Here is an 18,323-nt window from a genome sequence, read left to right as displayed (position 1 = left end):
AATGAGTTACAAGGTCAAGTTCAATCTGAAACTCACCTGTCGCTGTACAAACATGGTCATCACCTTCTTTGCTAATTCAAATGGGGATTCTTCACCAGGAAAGGAGTTACTCATGGCAAAGCCCACATCCATACACAGCACAACAGCTGCCTGGAAACACAGTCCCAAAGAGAATTTGAAAAATGTTAATAATAATCACTAAAAAAAAGAAAGAAAAGATATATGCCCTTTGCTTATTTCAACCAAAGAACCTGTACTGATATTTAAGGGATGCACAATAAAGGGAAGGGAAGTGTTCTACTTAGAGAATATATGTAAGTAGGGTTTCCAGGCTGGAATTTCTGCCCGTTCTCAGGAACTTTTTTCACTTTCCCATTCCCGACTCCCGAGACGTAAACTGTTTTCTGTTCTCCACAATGAATCGTTTCCATAAAGTGAAAGCCAATACTACCAACCACCTGGTTTCAAGGAGCTGATTTTCCTGATTTCCCGACCAACTTTTCTTGGGATTCCAGAACGGAAAAGCGAAAAAAATTCCTGAGAACGGGCGGGAATTCCCACCTGGAAAAGCTAGCGATAAATAGGAAAAATGACTAAGAGATACATTGTGAATAGTACATTTATTTCCCACTGTGGGTATTACTGGGTTCAAAGAGCCAATTTTCCCGACCAAATTTTCTTGGGATTCGGGAACAGGAAAGTGAAAAGAATTCCAGGTGGGAATTGCCGCCTGGAAACCCTATATATAAGAAAATTTTTCACTATGGAAAAACTTTAAATAGCCCTAATATTTTCTAAAAGCTAGAAAGTATCTGCTAGGACAGGCGCATGCTCCAAGTAGCTGCTGCTCCTTTGGCCTGAGTGCAAGAATAAATCCGTGGGAAGAGGAGATCTGAAAACAACCTGCAAGCTAGAGCTCAGTAACTCAGGTAAGCTCAAAATACATCAGATGACTGCGGTTGATCTGCTGACCCACAAGCAAAAGAATAGATGCTTTTGTTGTAAGCCAGTGATTTGGGGTGTAGTTTTTTTATAAAGCATTTTTGTAGCAATAGGTGACTACCACAACCTATATATGCTAAAATGATACACCCAACAATTTGGAGACTAAAAAATGAAGACTAAGACACTAAATCTATACTAGTAAGGGACAAAGACACATAAACAAATAAGACCAGCACAATGTTCCATGACAGAGGTATTCAGTGGGCACTAAAAGAACACACAAGAGGGGCGTTTACTCAAAACTGGAGGCAGGATATAGAGGCAGAAAGGGCTTCCTAGATGATACTTGGGTGAATCTTAAAGAATGAGTAGGAGTCAGTCATGTGAACAAGGGGAGTTACAGATAGAAGGAACCACATAAAGACACCTAGTCATGAGATAGCAAGGGGGACTAAGGAAATAGGGGAAACATAAACTAAAAGGGATACATGTAAAATTCTCTATTTAGCACCCAAAATTGAACTGAATATGAGTTGGAGGAGACCTGAACAAACAGCAATAATTTCAGAGTGGACTCTGAGTCACCAGTACGGCATGGCTACAGCACTTCTACGTTCCCCACACCTACCTCATTCCATCCTCCAAAATATTTTAGGTTGTATCAACAGCTTATTGAATTCAAGTAAGAAAAAGAAAGTGCTTATGGTGAAAAAGAGACTAGATTAGCAATCTGTAGACTTGAAATCCAGTCTTATCTTTATCACCAATTAGCTCTAAGTCCTTAGAATGTCACTGAACCTCACTCGTAATTCATGAAGGCAGGAAGCAGTTGTTGGACTAGATGAGATCTTAGGTCTTTTCCAGAATTGACATTCGACACTTACAATCTCACCTGTGCTTTGTACTGATCAGACCACATTTGACAAACTGAGCAGTTCTGAGCATCACATCTCATGAGAAAGATTATTGCAACTGAAAATGAAATGAGGTTGGAGAAAGGCGTGGAGAACATGTGATGTGAAGAACAGTTTGAAAAAATTTGAGCCAAATGAGATTTAGGGGAACATGATAGTTCCTCCCAAATATTTGACAGCTGTATTATAAAAAGATTTGTCTGTGAGAGAGACAATAGGATCAACAGACAGAAGTTACAGGAGATTGGTTTGACTACATATAAGGAGGAAAAAAAAATATTTAGAAGCGATCAGTAAAAGAACCGCAGTATTCTAAAGCAGTGACCTCCTGACCCTAAAAATGTTTGAAAAACCTAGACGAGCTCCTATCAGGGAAGTTACAGATGATTTCTAAATTTGGTTATACCTCAGACAACACATAGAAAAGAAAGACTAAGTTTTTCCCTAGTTTATAAAGAATTGAATATAATGTAATAACATTAAGAGATTTCTGGCATAAAGGTAGCATGTTTGGCGAAAAGGTGGTAATAACCTACAAAATTCCTCTGAGCACAATAAAACTTATATACCATAGTTTCAATGCCTTGAGCATAAAAATCTTTAAAAAATTTAAGAGTCCCAAAATATGTTGCTGCGTTTCTTTAACACACATTCATAAAAGCTACTTTTAAACCAGGAAACTCAGGACTAAAGGTCTTTTGCTAGGAATCAGGTATCCAAAAAAAAATGGCACAAAAGGGCACAATATAGAACTTCTTGTATGGAAGCAGAATGGTCTATGTAAAACTTCGAGTTCCTTTCTGATAGCAGTAAGAAAACCAGGAAAGAGAAAGTGGGCAGCATTGCAACACAGTTCATTTATACACCAAAGCAACCCAGGTTGTTAGAATGTTGCTGCAAGTCCACTTGCCATAAACAGCTGCTCCATTAGAGTCCCAAATTTACAGCAGCTGAAAGAGGAGGTACAAGGGAGGTGAGTGACAGCGTATGTTCTTAATCATTTTAATCAGCGGGGAATTGAGGGGGCGAGGGATCAGGTGCTCAAACTCCTATCTTGTTTATCTGTGTATCAGCTGCCTAGTAAAGGGCCTTAGCCTTTGGATGGATGGATGGATGGATGGATGGATGAACAACTCGCTGGAACATACCTCCCTCTAGTGACCCTTCCAGACAAATGCTACTCTCCACCTATATTGAAGACATCATTTAAAAAAATTCATTGTAATATCTGTTATGACCCTGGGGCACTGAGAGTCACAGATTCCCAGAAATTCTCCAGGGCCCTGAAACCAGACAGCCTGGGTTCAAATGCGAGTTTCACCTAGGGACCGGGTGACCTTGGGCTAATCACATTTTTCATGCCTCATTTTCATTTTCACCTGTAAACTGAGGATAATAGTTTTCACTTCATGGGCTCGGTGTGAAGAGTAAAAGAGATAGGAATAAAACGCTTAGATCTGTGCCTCACACAGCGTAAGCTTTCAGTAAATGCAAACATTAATTATTATGGAGGTAACAATACGATGCTCTACATTTCAAGTTATTTTACTCACAGTCCCTCTTTGAAGTTTCATAAGTCTGGGTAGGTGCTTACCATGGCTAACTTCCATTCTAATAGATTTTTAAAAACCCAGGCTCAGAAGTAATGGAGGAGGTGTGGTTAGGGGGTGGACTGGGATTGAGGGGTAAAGAGGGAAGGCTGACGGGGTAGAGGTGGGATGAGGAGGGAGTGGAGAGAAAGTGAGAGGATGGGGAACAGGAGAGGCTCAAATTCAGATTTTAGAACTACAAATCCCCAGCTTTTCTCACAGCGCATCCCTCAGTGCCGGCCCTACTGATCCAGCTCATGGCCCACGAGCTCCTCTTTCCTCACTCCTCCGCACCGCCCTGATCCCATGATTCCCGCTTCAGAACCACCCTCTCCATCCCCGACAGGAGCAAGGTCCAAGTTCCTGGCTCTCTCTACCTTATTCCCTGACCGCGCCATGCTGCCAATCCGTAGGCGCCTTGGTCGCCTCTTCCGGGCGGGAACCTGCAGCGCCGCAACTCAGTTCCGGCGCACTCCGTGCCGGAGCGAGGTAGGAAGAGCCGCTTCCCGCGGAACCTGGAAGGGGCGGGGGAACTGTGCGCCGACGCTCTGAGCATGCGCAGGTTCCCGGCGGTCCGCAGTGGTGCGGAGGAGCTTGTTGTATCTGAGCTGTCCAAGTCTCTAGAACTGGATAAGTACAAACGACTTCTCTGAAAGATTTACTTCCGTTTTCTGTCATTGAGAATAACATCTAGAGCGTTTTGTGTTAGACTTGTAGCGTTAGAGTTCCTTGAGTGTATGAATCCAGAAAGTCACTTCACTTCTCTGCAAGTCTGTTTCTTCTAAAATGGGAGAGAATGAAAGACTTCACAGATGCAATGACTTTGGAACCAACTCCTGAAGGAACAGTTTTTCAGGCACTCAAAAGTGGGAAAGGCATTCTTTGCAAAGGAAATGGGATGTGCAGAGGTCAAGGCTGAAATAGCATCTGCTAAGGATCTCCCAATTGGAGTGTCACTAGCTTGGAAGGGAGGAGGGGAGGTTAAATCAGAAGACAAATCTAGGGCCAGTCCGATGGCTCAGTTGGTTAGAGCGCGAGCTCTGAACAACAGGGTTGCGGGTTCAACTCCCACACGGGATGGTGGGCCGTGCCCCCTGCAACTAAAGATTGAAAATGGCGATTGGACTTGGACCTGAGCTGCACCCTCCACTACTAGATTGAAGGACAACAATTTGGAGCTGATGGGCCCTGGAGAAACACACTGTTCCCCCACATGCCCCAATAAAATTTATTTTTTAAAAAAAGACAAACCTAAGGAGTTGTTCCAGAAGTGGCCGCTATCCATCACAGTGCCCGACATGCTCACCACCCCCTTTCATTGGAAACTTCCTAGGCTTCAGCCCCTACCCCTTTAAAAGAGGCCTGCCCAAGCTGAACCTTGTGCAGAAACAGCTATTTTCTATACCACCCAAATGGAATCTCCATAAATAAGTGGTACATGGAAAGAGTCAAGACATAAGGATCCAGATTAAGATCAATATACATCGATAGGACGGCCAGCACAATTACCCTCTTTCTGAAAACTGTAGCATTCAAAGCAGTTGGGGAGAAACTCAAAGACAAAATGAACAAATGTTAATTCGATTTTATTTTTTTGTTTACATTTCAGTTGTTTATGTCTCTGCAAAAGCACCAAACAGCACCAGGATTATCTTCAAAAATGTTGGGCAGAGTTTTGTTTTGGTCAAATGAATAAGTTATTTTTTCAAAGGGTGGGGTTCTTCTGAAGGAGGAGTTCAGCACCATACGTTAGGCAAATGTCCCTGGTCTCTGAGAGAGCATTTCTTTCAACAATTTCCTGTGACATGAATAAGAAATGAGCACCAGCTAGTCTTATAAGGACCCAAGCCCCCAAAATCTGCTTGACCTGTTAGGATTCAATTTTTTAAAAAATTGGAAATAACCCTCAGGAATGAATTTAAAAAAAAAAAGTTCAGAGCCTATTACTCTGGATTCATCTGGTTTACTCTCCCTGGTGGTCAGGAAGACACAAGTGTGTCAGCACAGCCAAAATTGTTTGTTGTTAAATTCCAGAAAGGTTTGAGTGAGTAAGGCTCTGAGTGAGGTTTTGAGCCAACTCTGTCTTCTTCATGCTTAGGGCTACCAATCCCTGTTGAGGTTGGGGTGGATAGTTTGACAGATGCAATCCCTCCTTCACAGTCTAATCTGTAGAGTAGACTAAATACCACCATCCAGTCCCACTTTCACTACTAAGATAAAAGTTATGCTACTATCACATAGTTGTACTCAACTGTTTACTCTTCCTTTCTAAAAAACCCTGAAACCACATGACACTACAGGCATTTAATTGCAAGGTACATGAGTTACTATAATAATATCTATGTATAACATATACATAGTATATATAGCTAGTATCTATATATAAAATCTCTGTAAGACTCAGGCATAAATAAATAAATAAATCTATATTAGCAGTTTAGAATCTGAATGTATTTAAATAATTACTGAGATTTTTACTTGCCTACCAAAATAGACATTCTTCCCTTTTCTTTTAAATTAACACAATCCCAATATTTAGCCTAGCATATAACTGCCCAGTCAAAATACTACATTTCCCAGCCTCTTTTGTTTATGAGGTCATGTGACTAAAGTCTGGCTGATGAGATATAAGAGTATTTGAGTGGGACTTCCTTGACCAGGGAGAACATTCTCTTCTTTGCCCCTTCTTCTATTCTGCCAGAAAAATGGATGTGATGGCTGCAGATGTAGTCAGCTCTGGGGTGTTGAGGACCACATCTCACTAATGGTAGGGGAATAAAAGAGGTCTAGATCCGATGACTCCATTGGGTCCCCTGACGGTCTGCCTTCAGATTTCTTTTATACAAGAAAAAAAGAAACTTCTATTTTGGGATGTTAATTATATGCAGCTAAATAAAACTCTAAGTGATACACACAAATCTTTACATTCTGCTCCACTTTGGTAGCCCTTCTTCATTAATGTTTCACTCCATCCCTATCTACTGGTGGACTTAGTCTCTTCAGAGCCTCCTTATTCTCCCTGTCACATTTAATCACATACTTCCCTGGGTTCCAGGCACCGGTAAAATCTTTAAGCTCCTGAACTGACACATAGCTGAGCTCCCTATCCCAGATAAATTGTCATTTTAGGGCAGGGAATGAAGAAGTTTGTGCATTGGATGAACTGCTTTCACATAAATTGCTTTTCTGTTCCCTGCCCTCCTGGAACCATTAAGATGGTAGGGCAGATCAACATGGGCTAGAATTTTCCAGAACTGTGAAGGGGAGGGGATAATTTCAAGAAAGAATCTTCTGAAATTGAATGATATACAGACTACTGGAACCAGAGAAGGAAGCAAGGTGCTGGGAGATTAGACAGTGGAAGTTTCTACTTCCTGGGTGGGGTCCTTGTTGGAGAGATTGCCTGAAATAGTGTCAGATTCAAGCAACTCCACAATACTATAGGGAGAACAGTCCTCCAGACCTAGCTTGCTGCAGAGCCAGCCACAGAAGCCTTTCTCCATGTCCCGGGCAGCTTGCCACCATGCTCCCCAGGACCACGAGAGCTGGACCACAGCAGCATAGAGGCCCAGGGAAGAGGCCATGGTCATGATGAGTACTGGATAGAAGAGAATGAGGCAGGGGCAACATGAGATCTTGTGCCAGAAGGTCCTTTCCTCATTGTACACGAGGAAAATGTTGTACCAGGTGATAGTGCCATAGTAAAAAGAGACAATGAAAGACAGGAGAAAAACCACAGGTAGGCAGACCAGTGTCCAGAGGACCACATGGGGCCCCTGGTCCGCCGCCATCTGGCAGGCCTTTCTGCCTTCAGGTGCTGTTTCCTTCAACGACTCTTTAGGCTTGGTCAGCTCCTGAAGCTCCTTCTCTGTCAATGTGACATGGATGTCCACCATCTGACCCTTTTTCTTCCCTCGTGTGATGGTCCCCGTTAATGTGACATAGCGGCTGTCCAAAGGCATGTTCCACATACCTGCAGTGCATCAAAGAGGTGAAGTCAAGATCAACGGAGTGGGTATTTCATCACAGTGTTGTTTCCCGAGGCTGGGGCTGATGATGAATGTCTACTTTTATAGCATCTAGCATGGTACCAAAGTCAGTGATTCAATGATGGACTCAACAGGTATCCCTTAGAAGGGTGACCACTGGTATCCTTATTCCCACACTGAACTCTCAATCCACACTGGTAAAATTATGAAGCAGGTTAAACTTGTTTTTCACATTCTCGCTCTACTTTCTGGGCCTCAATCTTGTCACAATCTCTGTGATATGGAGGAGTGTGGAGAACTATACTACAAACACCACTTTGTGATCTTATTTTTAGTTTACAAGTGTTGTGAAAATATTGCTAATGAGTATCAGCTACTGTGGATGAAGATTGTATTATGTGCATATTTTACTTCTGGGCAGCCCAGACCCCTTCCCTTCTCATTCCTATCTCTCTGTTTCCCTGGGGGGGGGGTCCCCTCACTTGACTATGGATGTCCCAGCCTTTGTATCCAAGCTCTGTACACACACACACACACACACACACACACACACACCACACCATGTACATACATCCACATATATACCATGCATACCACCACCACCACACTAACAGCCATCCTTTGGACACTCTACAAGTGAGGTTGGAGATACTAAAACAGGGAAGTCTCTGGTTCTTGGTATATAAAATGTAGTCTAGAAGTGGAGGGGATGGGGAGAGTACAGGCTTTAAGTTGGCATGTTCCCTGTGCCGTTGGACTGCTTGCCCCTTGGCTGAAAGAGGGATAGAATGGAGCCACCCAAAGAGCAGGGCCCAGGATAGTGGCAGGGACTTTGTCCAGATAGAAGGGTGTACTGTTCCCCCAGAACCTAATGGTTTCACAGTCTCCATCATCTCAGCAAATGACGCCACCATCTATCCTCTCTGTTCTGTCAAAACCCCAGGAATCACTCTTGACTCCTCTTTCCTCACTCCCTACCTCCAAGCCATCAGCAAGGTCCAGATTACACTCTGAATCCAGCCCCTCTTCTCCAGCTATCTCTACTGCTATCACCCCAGTCCCGGCTTCTACTTAGTTCTACTGTGGCTGCATTGAGACAGCAGTTTCTCATCAGCTTCCACTCTTACCCCTCCTAATTCATTCTTTACAGAGAAGCCAGAGTGACTGTTTAAATATATAAATAAGATGATGTCTCTCCTTTGCTTAAAAGTCTTCCATTGACTTCCCCTTGCTCTTACAACAAATCCCAAACTGTTTACTATGACCGGCAAGGCCCCCAAATGATTCGGCCCCTGCCTATCTTTCTGACCTCCTCTCACCATCCCTTGTTCTCTACACGCCCTAACAGAAATAACTCCATTCCAGAAACAGGCAATGGCGCTTCCCCCATAGGGTCTTTGCTGCCCTCCCTCATGTCAAAGCTCCGCCCAAGATCTTTTCATGGCTGGCTCCTTCATGTCATTTGGATCAACTTAAAGGTCCCCTCCTCAGAGAGGCCTTGCACAGTCATGCTTCTCTCCCCCGTACCCTTCACCAGTTACTCATCTTCCCATCACCGTGGTTTATTGTCTTGGGAACTCAAACCACTACCTGAAATTCTCTCTCATTTGCTGACTTGTTCACTGCCTGTCTTCCCCTGACCTTCTGAGCGCAGGGATGCTGCTTGTGCACTGTGGGCATATGTCTTATAGATCGGTCGATCCACACAGAGATTTACCTCATCCATCTCTTGCTACAGATACTCCACAGCTTCATTAGCAGCAGCAAACATTCTTATACATGTCTCCTTATGCACGTGGGCAAAAGTTTCATGGGATAAATAACGAGAATTTCTAGGACATAGGGTGTGCATATTTTGAATTCTGAATTTAGTCAATATGGACAAATTTCCCTACAAAGTGGTAAAGCAGATTCTACTTCCACTTGAGGTATATGAGCATACCTTCATTTCCTCACATTAATGTTATATTTTACCCAATTTTTGGCCATCCTAAATGTGAAGGAATACTATAACTTGTTTTTATAATTTGCGTTTTCTTAATCATTATGAAAGTCAACTATTGTTTCTTTATCTTATGTATATTAAATGATTAGCACAGTATGCTTGTATAAAATTGTATTACTAATTTTTGAGTATAAATTGGTCTCTTCCATTACACTAGGAGCTCCAAAAGGGCGGAGATCTCCTCCATATCACCTAGAAGAGAACATAATAAATGCTAAATAAATACTGCCAATTCATTGAATGAAGACTGCAACAGTGTGAGAAGAAATGTATCAACAAGAAGAAATAGGTCAATGAGCAAATGCCTGTCTGTCTTCTGGAGGATCTTCATTTGGTTTCCTTCCCATTGATTAAAGCAAGGGGCCCAGAGACTTACCATCATCGGCAGGATAGTCTAGGAAATCGTCTCCTTCCTCCTCTTTAGGCTGGTCTCCACCTTCTGATTCCCCAGGCTCCTCATCCACTTTCTCATTCTCTGACCGGTAGATGATGACAGATTCCGGACGGGACTCCTTCTTTTTCTTTTTCCTGCGACCCATTGTGGATTCCCCATCCAGAGCCAGGGCAGCAGCCACAGCCTTCCTCAGAGAGCCCTGGTAGGGGCTTGGGAGCTGGCCCTGGCCTTCCACTGGTGCCGGCTCTTCCATCCTAGCCCTCACGTCTAGCTATTCCTTGTGAAGAGTCCGATTTGTTTGAGCCAATTTACAGTCCACACATCACAGAGCTTCTTCCTGGATGGAGCTATGCCAAGATGTCCCAACGATGAGTTCAACTTGAAAGATAGGAAAGCAAAGCCATCAACAGGGAGGGGATAGGGTGACGTGGAAAGGGGTTTGGGAAATGATCTTCAACTTGGCAGAAGTCTTCATCTCCCTTTATTTCTCATGACACTGTATTTTGGAGTGCTGCAGCAATACTTTTACAAGAAGGGATTGTTGTGAATAAAATTTTATGTGTTGCAATAATATTTGTGTCATGTATACAAACATATGATATTATGCAAAACCATCAGCCTAGCTGGGGACATGCCAAGTATAAGGAAATTGGATGAGGAAGCCTTACAGATACAGATGGGGTTTAAGAACCATTCTTACTCCCACCATGGATGAAGATTCAGATGGCTGGGACCAGTTCTCCAGGCTTCTGGCTATCGAGTCATACGTTACCACTATACTCAAATGGATGAATGCAACTTTCAGTGAGCCACCTAACCATGGCATAGCTTTCCCAACCACGTCTATCCTAGTGTTCTCTAAAGAACACCTGCCTCCTGATTTCATGTTGGCCCAAGATCCCAGAAAGTTCTCACATGCTGGGAGACCAGTGGAGAGGCTGCACACTTTTCACTCTTAACACTCTTTCTCCTCTTTTTGTTCTCCAGGTACAGACATGTGGGAAGAGAGGAAAGGATTATCAAATTTCGGAAATCAGGAACGCTCTTACACTTCCTCACTGCCAGTGGGAAGACCCCCAGGACTGGACAAGTAACAGATACTTAGTGTGCACTTGTTCACCTGACAGGACAGAACAGAAGGGAAAATGCTTATTCAAAAATAAGATACGAGGGCGGCCGGATGGCTCAGTTGATTAGAGCGCAAGCTCTGAACCACAGGGTTGCCAGTTTGATTCCCACATAAGCCAGTGAGCTGCACCCTCCACAACTAGATTGAAGACATCGAGCTGCCGCTGAGCTTCTAGAGGGGAGGCCGGATGGCTCAGTTGGTTAGAGCACGGGCTCAACAACCAGGTTGCCAGTTCAATTCCCTCACGGGATGGTGGGCTGCGCCCCCTGCAACTAAAGAGACTGGACTTGGAGCTGAGCTGCACCCTCCACAACAAGATTGAAGGACAATGACTTGTAGCTGATGGGACCTGGAGAAACACACTGTTCCCCAATATTCCCCTATAAAAAACTTTAAAAAAATAAGATATGAACCATTAAGAGAGGAAGGCTTAATTACCCCCCCTTTTTGTACACTGTATTATGCTGATAGTATTTTACCCTAGAAACAGGTTCTGAACATTTCTCTTTCCTTTTAGCTTCCATAAGAAAGAGGGTACAAAGAACACCCCAGTTTGCAATACTTTATAGAATTAAGAGAAGAGACAGGACTTTGCTCTTTTATCTGGTAGTTAGGCTTCACCCATCTTCCACCTCATGCCCAGTCCACAGGTTATCAATGGATGTGATGCTGTGCAGTGTAACCTCAATAAACCATTAACTCAGGGTTTTCAGTCATCTTAGGGGCAAAAACAGGTTACAAAGAACATGCTCAGACTCTAGAATTCATGCTTAAAATAACTGGTTTTAAGCCATTCTTGAAGGAAACTTTCCGTATAGTTCTTGAATTTATTCACCACTTTTCCCATCTCCACTGGAACCACTCTGGTCTAAGAGGCCATGGTTCTGAAAAATGCTCCTTATCTTCTGGCTTCTACTCTTGCTGTCTTGCAATCAATTCTCCACTAAGCAGTTTAAAAAGATATTTGGAAAACATTAATAAAAATATGCCATTTTCTGCTTAAAACCCTCCAGTGACTTCCTACAGTTAAAAAAATGAAATCCAAACTTTTTATGTGGCTGAAAAACCGCCATGAGCTGGCCTCTCCTCATCCTGCCATCCTATGTTATACCACCATCCTCATGTATACTTCCTATGCTCCAATCATGCTGGCTGCCTACGTGTTCCTCAAGCGCACCAAATGCTTTCCCACATGAAGTCCTCTTAAATGCTGTCCGCCTTGGCTGGTATGCTGCTCAAGCCCCACCCCCTCCCATGGCCATGGCCTTTGTATTCCCCACGTCTCAGCTCAAATACCACCTCCTCTAAGGCCTTCCTGACACTAAACCTAAAACAATCTCCCTTCCCTGCCTTTCATAATTCTTTATCATAACAGCTTATTTCCTGTATAAGACTTATCAATATTTGTAATTAAATTTTATTTGTTATTTTAACAGCTTATTTCCTGTATAAGACTTATCAATATTTGCTATTAAATTGTATTTGTTATTGTCTATCTCCTCTACTGGACTATAAGCTCTAGAAAGTGGTACCATACAAGTAGACGAACAAGTAAGTGGTCAATTAAAAAAAAAAAGTATATATATATATATATATATATATATATATATATATATATACACTTTATTAGTTTCAGGTATACAAAATGTAATAGACATTTATACACTTACAAAGTGATAACCCCCTCCCCCAATCTACTACCCCTCTGACATCATATATAGCTGTTACAATTCCACTGATTCTATTCGTATGTTGTACTCCACACCCTGTGAATATATATATATATATATATATATATATATATATATATATATGTAGTTGACATTCATTATTGTTCAACTTCAGCTTCAGGTGTACAGTGCAGTGATCAGGCATCTTCCCTGAGGTGGTCTCCCTAATAAGACAAGTGTCCATCAGATACCCTACAAAATCTTTACAACATTATTGATTATATTCTCCAAACTGTCTTTCGTATCCCCATGGCAATATTGTGGTTACCAATTTGTGCTAATAAAATATTTTTAAGTGACTGTATTAATGATTTGGTGGGGGGGAGGGGGTGCAGTGGTAGCAATTAAGGGTTAGGCTGATTTTGTCAAAGACTGAATCCAAAGAAAAGTTTAATAAAGAGACACTGATAAGCTCCTTTATGCTTAATAAGCTCATTTATGACACATCAGCTTTGGGGGATAAGCAGATCTTGATATGCATTTCAGAGATAGAGCATAAAATGGCATCATTCCTGATAATGGGTTGTTCAAGCAGTTTTGATTCTCCTGAGTGAGCCAGGAATTCTGAAACTCAGCTGTCCAGTACAAAGAATAACGTGGGTGCTGGCTCATGCCTCACAAGAAACTCACTGGAAAGTTCAATATTCTATATGATACTGTTAAGGACTGAATATTTGTGACTCTCCAAAACTCATATGTTGAAATTTTAACCCCTAATGTGATCATAGTAAGAGGTGGGGTCTTTGGGATTAGATTATGAAGGTGCAGAACTCACTAATGAGATTAATGTCCTTATGAGAGGGACCCCAGAGAGCTTTCTTTCTCTTTATGCCCTGTAAGATCACAGAAAGATGCCACCCAGGAAGATGTCTATTAACCGGGCTCTCACCAGACACTGGATTTTCCTGCATTTTGACCTTGGAATTTCCAGCCTGCAGACTGTGAGAAAAAAAAAAAAGTTTGTTATTTAAGCCACCCAGTACATGGTATTTTTGTTATAGCAGCCTGGGCAGACTTAGAGACTATTCTGTGCTCTCCCAAAAGGGAGTTTTATTTAAAAAACCAACCAGCCAACCAGTCAACCAACCAACCAAACAGAAAACATGTCTTGGGCATTCAGTAAAAACCCAAAGACTTAGAACACCACAAAGTGAGTATACCTACCCAGCTGTAGTGCCATTGTAGGGCTGTGTCATTAGCAGGAAGTCTGGTCACTAGTCCCTGCTGGTCAGTTCCTATCCAATCAGTCACTCAGTCACTAACCCCCACCTCCATCTCCACAGTGGTGGTTCACTGCTGGTTCACAGACCTCTCACCATCAGCCATGATTTCGCTGGAGTTTACTCATAATTCTCTGCTCCCAGGTGGTCACTGGAGCAGACCTGTTCCAGTGCCTTCTCCAAACCTATCCAGATACTCAGCAGAACAGTGAACTTGGTGGATAAAGAAGCCAGGAAGCCTTGAAGCCTCTGACCTTATGTTCATTGCAGAGACACAAGTAAATACATGGATGAAGTATGGCTGAAAAAGAGCTACTAAGTATCAAGGACACCAAACCTTAGCATCTGGATGCAATAAGGAGTGTGGGGGCTATGGTAAACAAGAGCTCAGGTCTCATCTGAACTAGGAAGTTACTGCTCCCCTCTCTTCCACTTACCACACCAACTCTGTTCAGCCAACTGCTTTCATAGAGAAATGCAAGCCTGTTTGGTATGGGTTGTCTGAAATTCCATGTGAAAGTTCCTGATTTTAATTGTTGCAATTAGTCCTAATTTAAATAAACTCTCAAGTGGACAACCAACCAAAACAAAACACACCTGGGCTGCCTGTGCCACCTCCAGATTATAAAGCTTCCAAATCAGGGTGGCCTGCTCCATTGGTTTAAGAACAATCAGGAGTTGACTTTTTGCACCTTTTCCTATATGGACACATCTCCCTCTTCCAAGAACCTGAACTGTGCTGGGAGGGTGGAGAATCATCAATTTCAATCATCACTACTCCAGTGAACTGTGTCTTGTTCCAGTCCTGCTATTCTTTTAGTTCTTTTCTAATTCGTGTATCTGTCACCCAAAGGGCCATATATTACCTGTCTGGAGTGGCCAGACTCTCCCAATGGCATCTTGATTTACCACCATTAGATGTACTACCTTTTTCCCCTGAAAATAAGACCTAGCCAAACCATCAGCTCTAATGCATCTTTTTGGAGCAAAAATTAATATAAGACCCAGTCTTATATTATAGTTAGGGTTTCTGGGCAGGAATTCCTGCCCATTCTCGAGAATTTTTTTTGCTTTCCCGTTCCCAAATCCCGAGAAAAGTTGGTCGGGAAATTGGGAAAATCGGTTCCTTGAACCCAGTAATACCCACAATGGGAAATAAACGTACTACTCACAATGTATCTCTTAGACATTTTTCCTAGATAAAACAAGACCAGGTCTTATATTAATTTTTGCTCCAAAAGACGCATTAGAGCTGATTGTCCAGCTAGGTCTTATTTTCTGGGAAACATGGTAAGCCAATTAGGAAATAAAATGCTAATCATTTTACCACTGAAAATTACCATTAGCCCCTCTCAGGGAGACAGTCTCACCAGTGTAAAAATGAAAGGGAATTTGGCTCAGACTATTGGCAAGTGATTGGAACGATGATGGAACAGCAACTGAAAACTCTCAGCCTCCAGCCAGTTGCTGTGAATTGGCTGTGAGCACAGTCAGGCTGCAGCCTGTTCCTTCATGGTCCCGTGAGCAGCATTTCTCTCGTCATTTGCCAACCTGCCTGGTCCTGATAGGCTCTTCCACTGAGGCAGGTTCATCACCGAGGGAAGACCTGACTATCTGCAGAGGAAATAGCTCCCGGCAGTTGCAGTGAGGGTAGCTGGTTGCGAGGAGCTTGAGCATCTCCTTATTGTAAGATCTGATCTTCACTATCTGATGTTTTGTTTGCTTATTATCTTACCTCTCATGGCACACATACCCTTTCTGCCTGCCACTCCTACTCCCAACATATATACATGCCAGAATATAAACTCTACAAAGGCGGGGACACCTAAATATTTTGTCCACTGTACTGTATCCCCCATGCCTAGAACAGGACCTGGCACATGGCAGGTGCTCAATAAATATCGGCTGACCATTGTGAACTGGTTACGGGTCTTATTTATGTAAGCTGGCTCAGGACTGCTCTTACTTCAAGCTGGGGTGAGAAGACATGCCTCATTGACATTCCTTCGGCACCATGATTCTGTGACTCTGGATGTTGAGACTCCCACAGGCCCCTGTCAATCTGAGCCAGCAGCTGCTTTGCAGAGGGGAGAAATGAAGTCACCAGGCAGAAAGGGTGGGGGAGGGGTGGGAAGATGGGTGAGTAGCAAGAGTATCTCAGAAGATGAAGAATGTTGGTGCTAATGGGGTATGACAGGATGGGAGCGTGGATGGATCATGGCCATGACGATGCCTTTTTCGCCAGGACAAAGGGGACAATGATGTAGAGTGCAGGGAAGAGCAGCATTTGATTCAGCCACAGAAGCAGTCAGTGCAGCATGGACTGGTTCCCCGGAGGAGAGTTTAAATCTGGAAACAAAGAGCTGCCAAGAGACAGAAGTACTGCAGTGCCTCCTCCAGGCTTTATGGGGTGAGCAGACTTTTAAACCCTGACTGAGGTCAGAGGCAGAGGCAAAGAGGACTTGCCTCTTTATCTTTAACAAAAGACCTCTCAAAGAGACCCCATCTTTCCTCTTAATTATAGGTTCTCTCTGGACTGTGAAGAATGGCTTTTCTGATTGCTCATGCTGCAATTTCCTTGCTGCTGAGGAATGGCTCCTTGTCATCCTCAGCAGTCAGAATTGGCTTAAAGCCAGTCCAGTCACTTTTTCACTGGAGGACCACAGAGTACCTCTCTCAGTCCACTTAGCCACCACGCAGAGGCTGTGGGACAGCCAGACACACGCTGATCTGCCCTGGTAGAGCTCTGTGAATCCACAGGCCCAACCAGTCACAGACCACATTCAGTTTTATCTTTCATAAATTATCTTTAAAAGAAAGTTAAAGTGTTCATTCCTCCCAAGAAAGAAAACCTGGAATTTTTTTGGAATTAGAAATCCCTCAGAACTGAGTCAATACCTCCCTTCCTGCTGAAAAACATATTTTGTCATTGGGATCAAAGCATCAGGAATTACATTTTTTCTGCAATGATACTTTGAACTTTCCTATATAAATTTACTTCTTTGGTAATGGTGTAATTTTTAAAAATTTGGTCATAACTACATAACTGACTTAGTAATAAAAGTAAGTGGTGCCTAAATAAACTAGCAAATGGGAAGAGGAAGAGATTTCTTCCCTTTTTAATGAGTACAGATGCGAATCTGTCAGCAGCAAAGACGGAGGGGCAATATTTCTTAAAGAAGTTCAAAGAAAGACAGGGGATGGGTGAACAGGCAAGAAAATGTCTGATTCTACTCTCAACCAGACCCATTTCCAATTTGTTTGCTGAATAACTAGGTGGTGGGCCCAACCAAAAGATGACGGCATTTGTTTGCTTTTACATTATTTGAATGCCCAGCACGGAAAAATACAATACTCGACAACAGACTTAGAAATAGCATTCTGCCAGGATTGTTGAGACCACAGCACCTGACCCATCCCCTCCATCTGCAAAGTTCTTAGGCAGTCTCACCAAGCCAGTCCTGGTGTGATCTCACTCTGGTTTGACAGCACGACGCAAGATGAACAAAAAGGAGAATCTGAGTAATACATCACTGTTACTGGGCACCCAAACACGGATGAGAAATGTCCCCCATCCTCAGCAGGATCTCTCCCCTGCATTGAGGATAACTTCTAAACAGACACCTACAAATGCATTCTTGCAGGAAGCATGTGCCCGTCAAGGAAAGATCCTTTTTTGGACTCATCGATTTATGCAGGTTGGCTGAAATGGATCAGATCTCGAATCTGGTAAAGGTTGCTTCTTCCCTTCATTCCTGAGAGGGAGATGAGGCGGAAATGAGCTGGGGTTTATTTTCTAAATCATTTATTATCTCGCTTCTATGGATAACGGCAACGGTACCCTCGTCCGCCCTCATTCCCATCCCTGGAGTCCCTTCCGGAGGACCCAAGGATCTGGAAGCCGCATTTGTCCCCCAGCTAAGCCAGCCCCTTCCCTTCCCAGCCAGCAGCACACAGCAGCTGGGGCCAGAGCATCGTCGGACGCGGACGCGCGCAGCAAGGCTCCCACGCTGCAGTCTCTTTGCCCAGATGCCCTGGAGATTTAATTGTAATTAACCGTCAGAGCTATAGCACTGAGGATTGAATTTTTCAAAACAGAGCACACTCCCGCTTTTTGTCTGCTTCCCTTTTGTCACCCACTGCAAACGCCCCCATGGCATCGAAATTAAAAAAAAACACACACACACAGAAAAACAAAAAAACGAGCGAACGAGGAATCTCACCTACACGTGCCAGGGACAGAGGCTGGCAGAGAACGCGGACCGTCAGGAACCCGCCGCCGGGGAGCAGTCTTTCGCTTGGAGGCTGCGGAGCTGCGGCGGCGGGCGGAGCCGGGGGGCGGGGCGGACGGGGCCGGGGGCGGGGCGGACGGGGGCCGGGGGCGGGGCCCGGTGGCCACGTGGGCTCC

General features: G+C 43.5%; 2 protein-coding genes across 6 annotated transcripts in view; both read right to left on the bottom strand.

Moving 5' to 3' along the window:
* Nucleotides 1–3,975, bottom strand: part of XRCC5 (X-ray repair cross complementing 5) — an 82,164-nt gene extending 78,189 nt beyond the window's left edge. Inside the window, exons 1-2 of the mRNA XM_019727052.2 lie at nucleotides 3,826–3,975; nucleotides 37–150 (exon numbers count right to left, since the gene is read on the bottom strand). Coding sequence (XP_019582611.2) covers nucleotides 37–150; nucleotides 3,826–3,846 — 135 coding nt within the window. The 5' untranslated portion in view covers nucleotides 3,847–3,975. The remainder of the gene's footprint in view (nucleotides 1–36; nucleotides 151–3,825) is intronic.
* Nucleotides 3,976–5,017: 1,042 nt separating this feature from the next.
* TMEM169 (transmembrane protein 169) lies at nucleotides 5,018–18,251 on the bottom strand. Of its 5 annotated transcripts, XM_074312921.1 has the most exons (5): nucleotides 18,139–18,251; nucleotides 17,544–17,670; nucleotides 13,585–13,634; nucleotides 9,819–10,214; nucleotides 5,018–7,421 (listed from the first exon to the last, which is right to left on the bottom strand). In XM_074312921.1, exons 4-5 carry the CDS (start codon nucleotides 10,087–10,089, stop codon nucleotides 6,799–6,801), a joined length of 894 nt encoding a protein of 297 aa, XP_074169022.1. In that variant the 5' UTR covers nucleotides 10,090–10,214; nucleotides 13,585–13,634; nucleotides 17,544–17,670; nucleotides 18,139–18,251; the 3' UTR covers nucleotides 5,018–6,798. The 5 variants fall into 5 exon arrangements, with proteins under 5 accessions (XP_074169022.1, XP_019582607.2, XP_019582605.2 ...); XM_019727048.2 differs by lacking the exon at nucleotides 13,585–13,634; XM_019727046.2 differs by lacking the exon at nucleotides 17,544–17,670 and having other exon boundaries at nucleotides 18,139–18,237.
* Between the last annotated feature and the right edge of the window lie 72 nt (nucleotides 18,252–18,323).

Source organism: Rhinolophus sinicus, linkage group LG01, assembly GCF_036562045.2.
Source record: "Rhinolophus sinicus isolate RSC01 linkage group LG01, ASM3656204v1, whole genome shotgun sequence".
Lineage (NCBI taxonomy): Eukaryota > Metazoa > Chordata > Mammalia > Chiroptera > Rhinolophidae > Rhinolophus > Rhinolophus sinicus.
This window is presented reverse-complemented; position numbering and strand designations above follow the sequence as displayed.

Excerpts from the sequence above, each read along its gene's own strand:
- TMEM169 (XM_074312921.1), bottom strand. The coding sequence starts at position 10,089 with ATGGAAGAGCCGGCACCAGTGGAAGGCCAGGGCCAGCTCCCAAGCCCC. Across the intron at positions 7,422-9,818 it reads AGACTATCCTGCCGATGATG|GTATGTGGAACATGCCTTTG; the intron begins GTAAGTCTCTGG and ends GATGCACTGCAG.